Genomic DNA, 13,002 nt, shown 5'->3' with positions numbered 1-13,002 from the left:
TGTCCTCCTTTCTCCAGACTCTGTTGACCAAGTTGTGTGGGCAGGACCGGCTCCTGAGGAGGCTGCAGGAGGAGATAGATCAGAGGCAGGAGGAGAAGGTACAGGGCTCTGGGACAGGGGAGGGGCATCTGGCCTCTCCACGTGCCCTTAGCCCATCCTGATCCCCAGCATACCCAAGGATATAGGAAGACACCTGTTCTCTCTTCCTGAGGCTGGGGGTGGTTTCAGAAGTCTAACCATCTTCCCTTTCGGTGCAGGAGCAGCTAGAAGCAGCCCTGGAATTGACTCGACAGCAGCTGGGCCAAACAACCAGGGAGGCTGCAGCTCCTGGGAGGGCTTGGGGGCGCCAGCGCCTCCTGCAGGACCGACTAGTCAGTGTGAGGGCCGCTCTTTGTCACCTGACCCAGGTGAACATCTGGGAAGGGGCATACCTCCAAGGAGACCCCAGGATTCTACAGGTTGTTACTAAAGGGAACTTGCCCCCAAAGGCTCTTGGGAAGGTGGTTCTTGAGAATCCCCCCAATTTTAAGCCAATGATCTTGACATTCCTAGAGGGTGAGGGGCAAGCAGCCAAGAAACAGTAGTATTTAATTTAGCCCTTTAAGGGGGAGATTTTTTTTTTTTTTGAGATAGATTTAGTTTCCAGTCTAGTAAGTTCTTATTTATTTATTTATATTTGGCTGCGTTGGGTCTTCATTGTTGCGCGAGGGCTTTCTCTAGTTGTGGCGAGCGGGGGCTACTCTTCGTTGTGGTGCACGGGCTTCTCGTTGCGGTGGCTTCTCTTGTTGCAGAACACGGGCTGTAGGCGCACGGGCTTCAGTAGTCGTGGCACGCAGGCTCAGTAGTTGTGGCACACGGGCTTAGTTGCTCCACGGCATGTGGGATCTTCCCGAACCAGGGCTCGAACCCGTGTTCCCTCCATTGGCAGGTGGATTCTTAACCACTGTGCCACCAGGGAAGTCCCAAGGGGGTGATTTTGAAACGGACTTCCTGGCTTTGAATCTCAGTTTCCACTCATTGTTGCTTTGTGACCTTAGAGAATTTACTTAATCCCTCTGGGCCTTAGATGCCTCTCATATAAACTTGAGATAATAAAAATAATATTTACTTCATAGGGCTATTGTGAAGTTTTCATAAATATATGTAAATGAAGGAATGTTTAACACTTTTGTACCTAGTATATGGTAAGCAATACTTATGTTAGCTGTAATTATTACTATCTGTAAAATGGAGACATTAACAGTACCTACCTCAAAAGAATTAAATGAGAGCTAAGAACAGTGCCTGGCACACAGTAAGTGCCAAATAAATGTTAGCTGCAAAAAAGAAAAAAAAAAAAGAAAAGAAAAGAAAGGAAAAGTCTGTTTAGGGCTTCCCTGGTGGCGCAGTGGTTGAGAGTCCGCCTGCTGATGCAGGGGACGCGGGTTCGTGCCCCGGTCCGGAAAGATCCCACATGCCGCAGAGCGGCTGGGCCCGTGAGCCATAGCCGCTGAGCCTGCGCGTCCGGAGCCTGTGCTCAGCAACGGGAGAGGCCACAACAGTGAGAGACCCGTGTACCACAAAAAAAAACAAAAAGAAAAAAAGTTAGCTACTCTTGTTATTGGTATTGGCAAGGAAGTTTCTGCTGCCCGGAGTGTACAGGTCTCATGGTCTTGTCTGTTTCAAGAATTCATTAGATCTGTAGACTCTGCTGCCCTAGAGGAGTGCAGAGGTAATCCAGAAGATTCAGGGAAAGCTGTTATTTGTCTACACTAGCAGTTCATTGGAATGGCAGGTTCAATATAGACTCTGGGGTTCCCAGTAGTCTGAGCAAAGAGGCCCTTGGGACTTGCAGTCCATATACCCCACAGGGCACCTGGGGCCAGGCCACCCTTCCTCCTGCTAATCTAGGAAAAGATGGGATTGGGGAAGATCTGGTGGGAGGACATGCTAACTCTCTGTCTCCCCCTTTCTGGGACCTGAGGAGCGAGAGCGGGTTTGGGACACGTACAACAGCCTGGAACAGGAGCTGAGCACCTTGAGAGAGACCCTTGAGTACCTGCTGCACCTCGGGTCCCCCCAGGTACACCCCTGCCCCAAGCCCCCAAGCCCCACCCTGCACTCCAAGATCACTTGGAAACCCTTTTGGCATTTAAGCCCCTCCCACAGAATCAAAACCCCTCCCATGTTATCTTTAGCCCCTCCCCCTCTGCCTTTTCCTTTCATTTAAAAACCAATAATTAAGACAGTGCCCTTAATTTCAAGACCTATCTTCAGATTCGGAACTACTGCCCCGTCTGGTTCTAAATCTCTCCTCTTACTTTGAAGCCCTACCCTTGGGGTCAAAACTCTGCCCCTCAGCCCTGTCCCATCCTGCAAGTTCATCTCTTGCATTCTGCATCCTGACTTTCACTTTTAAATTTATCCTCTGGAGGCTCCAGTTCTAAATCCAATCCCTTAGTTCAAGCCCCACTCCTGAAGCCCCATTGCTTGGCCTCAGACCCACGTCTTCATTCTAAGCCTAGCAATAGAATTTCTAAATCATATACCTTCAACTAAACATTCTGGCTTCTAGTATTAAATGCATACTCACAGGTTTAAGCCCCACCCTCTTCATACTAACCCCCTCCCACTTCCTCCTAAAATCCACCCCTCAACGCTAATCCCCCAGCTACTGGTGTTAGATATTCCTCAGCACCAGCAATATATGAAAAGAAAAAGACATCACAGGGCTTCCCTGGTGGCGCAGTGGTTGAGAGTCCGCCTGCCAATGCAGGGGACATGGGTTCGTGCCCCGGTCCGGGAAGATCCCACATGCCGCGGAGCGGCTGGGCCCGTGAGCCATGGCCGCTGAGCCTGCGCGTCCGGAGCCTGTGCTCCACAAAGGCAGAGGCCACAGCAGTGAGAGGCCCGCGTACCGCAAAAAAAAAAAAAAAAAAAAAAAAAATCACAACCAAATTAGGCTTATTACAGGAATGCAAGGTTAATTTAACACTTGAAAATAAGTTCATGTAGTTCACTACATTTAATAAAATAAAGAAAAAAAACCACATGGTCATCTCAATAAATGCAGGAAAAACATTTTAAAAATTTAATATCCATTCATGATAAAATCTCTCAGCAAAGTAAGAATATAAATCAACTTCCTTAATCTGATAAGGCATCTATAAGAAACGTAAACTTACAGCAAACATGATTGTTGGCAGTGAAATGTTGAAAACTTTTCCCCAGTATTTGGAATAAGACAAGTTCTCAGACCCAGGATCCAGACCCCCAGCCCCTCCTAGTTCTAGTCAGCCTTGTCCCAGGGATTCTAGGCAGTACAAGGGAGTCTGAGACATAAATTAAAGGTATAAGGACCAAAGAGGAAGGCGTAAAGCTGTTTTTATTTAAAGATGACAAAGCTGTGTATGTAGAAAATCTAGAATAATCTCCAGAAAGATTGGTAGAATAAGCCGATCCAGCAAGGTAACTGAATGCAAGGATAACATGCAAAAATCACTTGTCTTCTTGTATGCTAATAACAAACAATTAGAAAATGAATATTCATAAACAATAGTGTTTACAATGAACATAAACAGGTTAAATATCTAGGGAGAAACATAATGAAAGACATGCACGACACCTACTCTGAATGCCACAAGATGTCATTGAGAGAAATTGAAGACTGATATAAATGGAGAGATGTACCATGTTCGTGGATAGGAAAGACACTAATGTAAAGATGTGGTACATCTTTATGTGGTGAGGGCTTTCATGTAAAGATGTGATTTCCCCAGTGGGGATATTCGATCCCAATACAATTCCAGATGGCTTTTATGTGGAGTTTGACAAGCTGACTCTAAATTCTATCTGGAAGTGCAAAAGGCCAAATGTAGACAAGGCAACCTGCAAAAACAAAGCTGGAGGACTGACACAACTGGATATCAATCAAGTCTGACTGTAAAGCTACAGGTAATAAGAGGGCAGTATAGTATTGACACAACATTAGACAAATGGAACAAAGGAAAGAATAGAATATTCAGAAACAGACTCACATCTATTTATATGGTCACCTATTTATAACAGAGGTAACACTACAGAGCCATACAGAAAAACAATGTTTATGATAAATGATAATGGGTAAGTGGGATATCTAAATGGAAATTTCAGACCGTTTCCATGGCCTATCAACTTTAACCCTCCTTGCATTTTCCCACCTTTGAGTAACAAATTCCTTTCCTCTCCCCAGGACAGAGCATCTGCTCAACAACAGCTGTGGATGGTGGAAGACACACTGGCAGGTCTGGGGGGCCCCCAGAAACCACCCCACCACACTGACCCTGACTCCCCATCCCCTGCACTCCAAGGCAAGGAGTCCTCAGAGAGGGAGGTGAGACTCACCTTTTTCTCCACCCCCAGCTTCCTGTTCCATCTGCCCCTGGCCCAGCTCATTACCATCTCCCCTCTTTCTCTCTCCCTTGACCAGCTAACCAACCTCAGCCATGTATCCTAAGCTCTGGAAGCCTTTGTTTCCTTATTCGTTGTACTATGATCATTGTCCAGTGATGTGCTGGACCCAGTTCCCAACACCTCCCAAGGTCCAATTGCCTGCCTCTCTTCTCAACTCCACATTCAGTGATGTCATGTTGGTAGCTTGAAATTGACCACGGTGGGAGTATTTACACCGTGGAAACTGGCAAATGCTACAAACCAGGGCTCATGTCTCCCAGAGGGCATTTGTTAAACATTTACCAGACACCGCTGATCTTAACCCCTACCTTGCAGGGGACTGTGAGAAGGAGAAACTGTGACTAGAATGTGCCTGACAGAGTAAGCCGTCAGGAATCAGGAGCCACAATGGTTGTAGGCGATCATCAGATCATGTATCCGGGAGACCTGGGTTTAGATCTCAGCTTTGCTATCTTTGTGACATCAGTCATTGACCTCATTCTCTGAGCCTCAGTTTCCCCATATATCAAATAGGGATAATAATAGCTGTCTCGTAGATTTACCGAGGGGATTCAATGAGATAATGCTGGTAAAGTACTTAGCACCGTGCCAGATGCATAATCATTATAAAACCTCACACGTATAATGCCCTGCCATGTGCCAGGCACTGTTCTAAGTACCTTACATGTATCAATTCAATCCTCATATCAGGGACTCCCCTGGTGGTCCAGTGGTAAAGAATCCTCCTTACAATGCAGGGGATGCAGGTTTGATCCCTGGTCAGGGAACTAAGATCCCGCATGCCACGGTGCAGCTAAGCCCTCGCGCCACAACTACAGAGCCCACGTGCCCTGGAGCCTGTGCACCACAGCTAGAGAGTAGCCTGCGCGCTGCAATGAAGAGCCCACGTGCCACAAGGAAAGATCCCGCATGCCTCAAAGAAGATCCTGTGTGCTGCAACTAAGACCTGACGCAGCCAAAAAAAAAAAAAAAAAAAAAAAAAAAAGCTGTAGGTTAAAATCCTCATATCAAAAGGTGAAATATGGCACAGAGAGGTAAAGTAACTTGCCCAAGGTCACACAGCAAAAAAAATGGCAGAGCTGAGGTTTGGAAACCAGATCTGGCTCCTGGTTTTCAATCTTAATCCTACTTATGCAGTGTCTCAATTGCTAAGTGCTTGAAAATGGTAATAATAGTGGTAATGATAATTATTATTCCCCTTTCCTGACCTCTCCAGAGCCTGCCTGAGTCCTTGGAACTGAGCCTACCCCGGTCCCCTGAGGCTGACTGGGGGCGGCCCCCAGGGGGCGACAGAGAGCTTGCCAGCCCTCGGTCAGGTAAGCGTCTGGAGTGGGGAGGGACTTGCTCGGCATTCCTGGTCCTCACCAGTCCCATTCTACTCCTCCAGGTCTTGGATCTCCAAGGGTCTCCCGGGCTTCCAGCCCTGAGGGTCGCCGCCCCCCTTCCCCACAGCCAGGAACCAAGGTAGGCAGTCCATCTGGCCTCCTCAGGTCCACTGTAACCCTTTGACCACCACAGGAAGGACCCCCTGTCCCCACTCTTGGGGAAACATCTGGGAGAGAAGAGTTTTAAGGCCACACCCTAGAGCAGAGACAGCGAGATTTATTAAGAGCGTTGGGACTGAATTTTGTCTCTGCCACTTCTAAGCTGTGTGACTTTGGATCAGTTATGAAATCTCTCTGCCTCCATTTTCTCATCTGCAAAATGGAGCTAATAGCGGTGTCTACCACCTAGGGCTGATGTGAAGAGTCAAAGTAGATGAATGCCCATAAAGCCTGAAAGTAGTGCCTTAGAGCAAGCACTTCATTCATTCATTCATTTATCAATCATTCATTCAATATATACTTATTAAATACCCTCTTCACTGTCTAATAAGGTAGCCAGTAGTCACATGGGGCTATTTAAATTTAAATGAATTTAAATGAAATACAATGAAAAATTCACTCTCACTCGCTAAATTTCAAGTGTTCAGGAGACATAAGTGGCCAGTGGCTACCCTGTTGGACAGTGAAAATATAGAACATTTCCATCATTCGGGAAAGTTCTATCACAGAGAGCTGTTTAGGTGCTCAGGACCCAAATGTGAACAAGATGAAAAAAAAAATCCTTCTCTCATGAATCTGACATTCTAGTGGGAAGAGGCGGGTAATAAATAATTTACTATAAATTACTTTATATGTTCTAAGTGCTAAATAAAAACAACACGGTGAGGGGATTTGGGATACTTGGAGAAGAGGTGCAATTGTCAATGGCTTGGTCTGGGGAGGCTTCTGGAGAGGTGACGCTTGTGCAGATACCCGGAGGAGGTAAGGGAGCAAGCCTTGGGGATGTCTGGTGGAAGAGCATTAGAGGCAAAGGGAACAGTGTTTGCAAAGGTTCCGAGGCAGAAGACTCTGGCGTGTTGGAGGAGCAGCTAGAAAGCCAGTGTGGCCGTAACCGAGTAACCGAGCAAGAGGGAGAGGGGTGCTGATGAGGACAGAGGGGTAATAGGGGCAGATCGTGCTGGGTCTTGTGGTCCAAGGTGAGGGCTTAGCTTTGACACTGGGTGAGCCCAGAGCCATGGAGTATCTGAGCAGGCACTGAGATGCTGTAAATGGGCACTGGCGCCCTCTGGCGGCCACATGTGGGAACAGACAGTGAACAAGGGCTGAGGCAGGGAACCAGTGAGAAGGTGACTGGGCTAGTCCAGCGGGGAGAGAACAGTTGTTTGCACTAGGTTAGAAAAAGTGGAGATGTCGAGACAGAGTCGGATTCTAGATATAGCGGTTTTCAAACCTTGTTCAAAACCCTTGGGACCAGATGTTGTTTAAAATGCAAAGTTTTGCAGATTCTAGTAATTCGGTGCCTATACTGTGTACTGTGCGTTCTATAACACCGCCTGCCGTGTCTGCAGCAGCACACTTAAGCAAACACATTACCGTTTCTCCAATAAAATGTATGAATATGCATACGAAATGGGATAAAAGCTATAAATAACATCACCATTTAAATGTCAAGTTAAAAAAATAGCAATGAATTACTTAAATGGAGTCAGGGGGATAAAAACAGCTTATAAGTATCAGGCGCTTTTAATTTTTTTATTTTTTGGAGAGTTATTTATCTTTTTGAATTTTTAAATTTTATTTTATTTATTTTTTTATACAGCAGGTTCTTATTAGTTATCCATTTTATACATATTAGTGTATATATGTCAATCCCAATCTCCCAATTCATCACACCACCACCACCACGCACCCACGCCACTTTCCCCCCTTGGTGTCCAGACGTTTGTTCTCTACATCTGTGTCTCAGTTTCTTCCCCAGGCGCTTTTTATTTCTGAGGAAAATGTCCTGGGTTCCTGATGCCTGCAACCAGTATGCAGTTTTTGTTTTTTGATTTTTTTAAGGCGGTGGGTGGTTTATCCTTTCTCTTCACGGAGTGTGAAATTCTATTGTTACAAGCTGTATGTAGAGATGCCACAATTTCTTTTCTTTTTTTTTTTTTTTTTGCGGTACGTGGGCCTCTCACTGTTTTGGCCTTTCCCGTTGCGGAGCACAGGCTCCAGATGCGCAGGCTCAGCGGCCATGGCTCACGGGCCCAGCCGCTCCACGGCATGTGGGATCTTCCCAGACCGGGGCACGAACCCGTGTCCCCCGCATCGGCAGGCGGACTCTCAACCACCGCGCCACCAGAGAAGCCCCCTCGGTGACATTTTTACAGGAGCACAGAGACATTATGGAGCTCTTTGATCCACCGTATACGTTTTTTTCAGAACTCAGTTTTCATCAGCTGTTATCTTAGGAAACTCATCAATTGTAATTTCTGACCTGCAGATGCTCTGCCACCCAGGTATTAAGATATTTTACATCACATACTTCTTTAGTGTTGCCAGCTGATGCTCATGATCAATGTTCTGGTCTTCATGGAATGTTCTAGCTTGTTTCATGACCAAAGGCCATTCAGGGGCATCCAGTTACTTCCTCATGAACACGGGGTCCGGATCTTCAGATTTTGCCCTCTGCAGAGTTTCTCTACTTGTCATCAGTTCCTGGTGTCACTGTCCCAGTAAAACTTCTGCAACGTGTCTTTCTGTTTATGTCACATCACATCTTGAGGGTCCTGTTTAGCGAGATGTCCCTGTAGAGGCTCCACAATCCTGTTCCTGACTTGATTCTACTTTCTGAGCTCTTGGAAGTGACAGATGCTTCTGTTTCTTTTCACTCTCTTTGGGGCGATCTTTGGCTCTTTTTGACACCTTCAGAGAGCAATTAAACTAGAAGTCGTAAGTAACAGAACAAAACACAAAGCAAGAAAATTGCAATTGACGGCAGAAGCCCGATGGGTGTGACTCAGGCGATGCCTCACATCACGAACACTGGGTGCATATTGGCACCGATTTAGAAAAACAAATGTCAGTTTCAGATTTTTTTTTTTTTTTTTTTTTTGGAAATGACAGATTAAGAAATTTGGAGAACTGACTTTGAAGGTGGAGCCAACAAGTTTGCCATTCTCATTGGTGCTGGGGTGGTCCTTGGCCTCTTGTGGACTGGGTTTTGTCCGGCCACTGGGGTTCCTGAACTGAATCAGGCCAGATCCCAGGCATCAGGAACCTCAGACACAAGCACTATCAGAACAGGCGGAGGCGTGTGCTGAGATGGGGAAAGCACGAGGCATTGGGGGACTTCAGGGGACAGCTCCCAGGCAGCCTGGGCATGTTGGGGATGGTTTCCTGGAGGCAGACAGACCTTAAAGATTGAGTTAGAATTTATCCCTGGCAAAGCAGGGAAACAGCTAGTGCAAATGTCCAGACTGAGGTGGGAATTTAGGAAGCCAGGGCTTCTGCTAGCCTACAGAATGCCTTTTTGTGAATGAGAGACAGGCTCCCCCTTCTGCGTGGATGGAACCTGGCGTGGTCAATGGAGGGCTTAGCCCTTGGGCAGTAAGCAACCCATACAACCGCACATGGTCACTTGGGAGCACAGAGTTCTGACCTCTGGAATGCCATCTGCCAACTGCAGGTTGTTCAATTCAGGTCCACGAATTCCTCAGACCCTTCTTGACTGCCAGGCTCTACAAGGCGAGGTCCCCAGACCAGTCCCTGTTTTCAAGGACCTACCCTTCTGAGTTTGCCACGTAGTGAATCTCTGCATCACAACCCCTATTTTTCTGTGGCTTCCCCCATCCTGAAACTGGCAAAGGGGTCTGGCAGGAAAAGTATGGCTGATGGACTTGGCAGGACCCCTCCGATGCCCACTAAGCCATCAGCAGATGACCAATCCAAGTAGAGTGTCAAGAGCAGTTGCTATCTCTCCCCTTCTCCCTCAACTTTGGCCAGTGCAGGAAGAAATCCCGACTTCCCTTATTTGCTCATCATACTGGTCTTCTAGGGACCAGCCCCTGTGGAAGGTGTTGGGGGCGCCCTGCCATGGATTAGTCCTGATGCTGGAGTCTGATGGGGGAGAGGCATGAATGCAATCCTCATACACATCCGACAGGGCTGAGCCGTTTCATAGGGGGACTCAGAGCATTGGGAAGCCTTTTAAATGTTAGGTAAGGTGAGTCTGGATGAATGAAAAAAGTTTGGCCATGCAGGAAGCAGTACTCCAAACAGGGAACAGGCTATGTACGCAAAGGCATGGAGGGGATAAAGAAGCTGCAGCTCTGTATCGGAAACAAAGCTGAATTTATTACTTGCTTAAGCAAGACAGACCTCTTGTAAGATACAGTCGCTCTGAGCAAAGCGGAGAGCTGATGTCATATGGCGTAGAGCTCGGAAACCGGTGGACTTTCGTATATTCGACCTTAAGATGCGGAAGCTTTGTGTCTGTTGTTGATTGGCTGATTTTCAGAAACGCGGCGCCATCGTTGATTGGCTGACTTTCAGGAGCGTGGTTCCGGGGATGCCAGTTACGATTCCTTGTTCGAATTGGTGGTGGTGGTTCCCCCCCGCACCTTGGCAGTGCCACGAGGCATGCGGGATCTTAGCTCCCCGACCGGGGATGAAACCTGTGCCCCTGCAGTGGAAGCACGGAGTATTAACCGATGGACAGCCAGGGACGTCCCCTCGAATAGGTTTAAAAGCATTTTTGGTGCTTCCTTATTATCCGTGGAAACCAAGTAATCAATCTGTCCTTTCTTAGGAGCAGAGGAACTTTATTCTTAGTGGTGTGTATAAAGGACATGGATTGTTGGAGCTGCACCGAATAACGCTTAATCTTGAGAATGGCTCCTCCCTCAGCCGTACCGCGGCCAGCATCCCGGGGTGGTGTAAGGTTCTAGGTATTTCAGAGCTGATCAAGGAAAAAGATATGACCACTAGGTGGCAGTAGCACACAGAGCTTTAGTTGGTCCACACTGACAGATTTGCCTGTGGGAAAAGTCCCTGACAGCATTAGATCCTCCAGAGGTTACTGCTTCGGGGCCACTGCCCAGGAGGAGGAGCGGGGGAGCGGGACAAGGGAACTCCCTGAAGAGAAGGAGATTAGAGAAGGGACTTAAGGGTCTAGGTGATGTGCTTAGCCGCACAGAGGGGAGTCTCTGGGTCAGAGAGCTCCTAAGGGCAGCAGCCTGTTGGGGGCTTCTTTTGTTTGTTTGTTTTGGTCCCGCCGCGAGGCATGCGGGATCTTAGCTCCCCGACCAGGGATGAAACCCGTGCCCCCTGCAGTGGAAGCGCGGAGCCCTTAAAACCACTGAACCTCCAGGGAATTCCCCTGTTGGGGGCTTTTATAGCTACAGGTTGATCTTACCTATGGCTAGCAGATGCTGGGTACAACTTCACGGAGTATTCAAAACAGGCAGGCTCTAAGTGGCTAAAAATATCTGTCTACTTGAGCTATCTTTGAAACAAGGGATGTGTAAAAGTTTCAGTTTGGCCCTAGCAGGCTTTCGGGTCAGTGGTCTGGCCTGCCATGAAGAAATAAATGACATAGGGTCAATTTACAGGGACTATGATGTATCTAACAGGTGGGCATGTGACTCAGGATCGACCAAATCAGAGTCACGTAGAGTAAACTGCAGTGATTGGTCCTACAATAGCAACAGATCTAAGCTGTCTGCCTAGAATGTTCTAGTTGGAGACTGCAGTGGAGAGTTCTCTCCCCACCCCCATCCCCTTTGTTTTTTGCTTAAACAATAAATTTACTGTCTTACAGTTCTGTAGGCTAGAAGTCTGAAATCAAGGTGTTGTCGGGCCATGCCCTTTTTTAAAAAAAATTTAATTAATTACTTAATTTGGCCGCGCTGCACGGCACGTGGGATCTTAGTTCTCTGACCAGGGATCCAACCTGCGCCCCCTGCAGTGGAAGCCTGGAGCCTTAACCATTGGACCGCCAGGGAAGTCCTGGGTCAGGCTCCTTCTGAAGGAGCTAGGGAGAGATCCGTTCCTTGGCTTGTGGCATCATAACTTCAGTTGTCCTGTGGCGTTCTCCCTAGGTGCATGTCTGTGTCCAAATGACCCCCTTTCTGGAAGGATAACACGTTTGAAGCTCTCTTGGCCACTTTCCTGCCTGCAGCATCCCAGATGTCTGATGGCCTTCCTTCGTTTTGTCCCATCTCTGTCCCCTTCAGTTTGACTTGGCATCTTTTCTGCTGAGTTGGTTTACTGGTTCCACACATCATCACATGCCTAATGTCTCAGCAAACGGTTTTACGGACACACCCTTGGTGTTCCCATCAGAACAAGCTTCCTTGCAATACACATAGGCTGCGAATGTTCCAAATGTTCAAGTTCAAGTTCCCCTTTGATTTATCTCCATCCTGTTGCATTTTAAGTTCTTAAGGCTATAAGTAAGTGATCATGATCAAGGTGTCATCAGAACCATATTTCTGGTAGCTTCTGGTAAAGCTCCTTGGCTCGTGGCAGCATAACTGCCATTGTCACATGACAGTCTCCCTGTGTGTCTCTTCCCTCTGGTTTTGAGGGCACGAGAGAGCTTGTAAAGTCCTCCCTCAGACAAACCCAAAGTGGTCCTCCTGACGATCGAGTTACACGATAAATCTCATTCTTCCTTTTAATGTTTTCAAAGCTGATTCAGAGGTTTTTTTGTTTTGTTTTTTTTTTAATCACAAGCAACCTGGAGTCCTGACTATCACTGCAAAGAGACTTGATCTGTCCAGGGAAGTGTGGGTGTTTGTCAGTCTGGGGCTTCGGGTTTGAACAGGGCAGCTGATGGAGTTGAGGCTGGAGAGGTGGGTAGGGACCAGGCCACAAGGGGCCTCCAATGCCTTTGTCCTGAAAGCGCTTGGGGGCCATGGAAGGACTTGAGCAGCAGAGGGACAGCCTGTGCTCCGGGTGTAGAAGTAGCCCTCGAGAGCGGGGGTGAACTTATTGGGAAGGGCAAGGCAGGGGGCTGAGAGGTTCAGGGAAGAGAGAAAACGGAGGCCAAGGTTGGAGTATCGCGGTGTTTCTCATCTCCCCAGGTCCCTCTGGCCCGGCCCCGGATGAGTGCTCAGGAGCAACTGGAGAGAATGCGCAGACACCAGGAGTACGGTCGGCCTCTCCCTCGCCCAGCCTCCCCCCGGCTCCTCACTCTGGGGAGGACACTGTCCCCAGCCGGACGCCAGCCTGACGCAGAACAAAAAGTGAGGGAAAC

At 47.8% G+C, this 13,002-nt stretch overlaps 1 protein-coding gene across 8 annotated transcripts in view; it reads left to right on the top strand.

Moving 5' to 3' along the window:
- Window positions 1-13,002, top strand: part of PLEKHA4 (pleckstrin homology domain containing A4) — a 30,756-nt gene that overhangs the window by 14,442 nt on the left and 3,312 nt on the right. For all 8 annotated transcript variants that reach the window (XM_033430531.2, XM_033430528.2, XM_033430526.2 and 5 more), the window contains 7 exons: window positions 18-98; window positions 258-407; window positions 1,964-2,062; window positions 4,211-4,351; window positions 5,648-5,747; window positions 5,819-5,895; window positions 12,830-12,991. In XM_033430531.2, the coding sequence (XP_033286422.1) occupies window positions 18-98; window positions 258-407; window positions 1,964-2,062; window positions 4,211-4,351; window positions 5,648-5,747; window positions 5,819-5,895; window positions 12,830-12,991 (810 nt within the window). The remainder of the gene's footprint in view (window positions 1-17; window positions 99-257; window positions 408-1,963; window positions 2,063-4,210; window positions 4,352-5,647; window positions 5,748-5,818; window positions 5,896-12,829; window positions 12,992-13,002) is intronic.

The sequence above is a fragment of the Orcinus orca genome, chromosome 20 (assembly GCF_937001465.1).
Source record: "Orcinus orca chromosome 20, mOrcOrc1.1, whole genome shotgun sequence".
NCBI lineage: Eukaryota > Metazoa > Chordata > Mammalia > Artiodactyla > Delphinidae > Orcinus > Orcinus orca.
The sequence above is the reverse complement of the archived record's forward strand: the minus strand, read 5'-3'. Positions and strand labels throughout refer to the sequence as shown.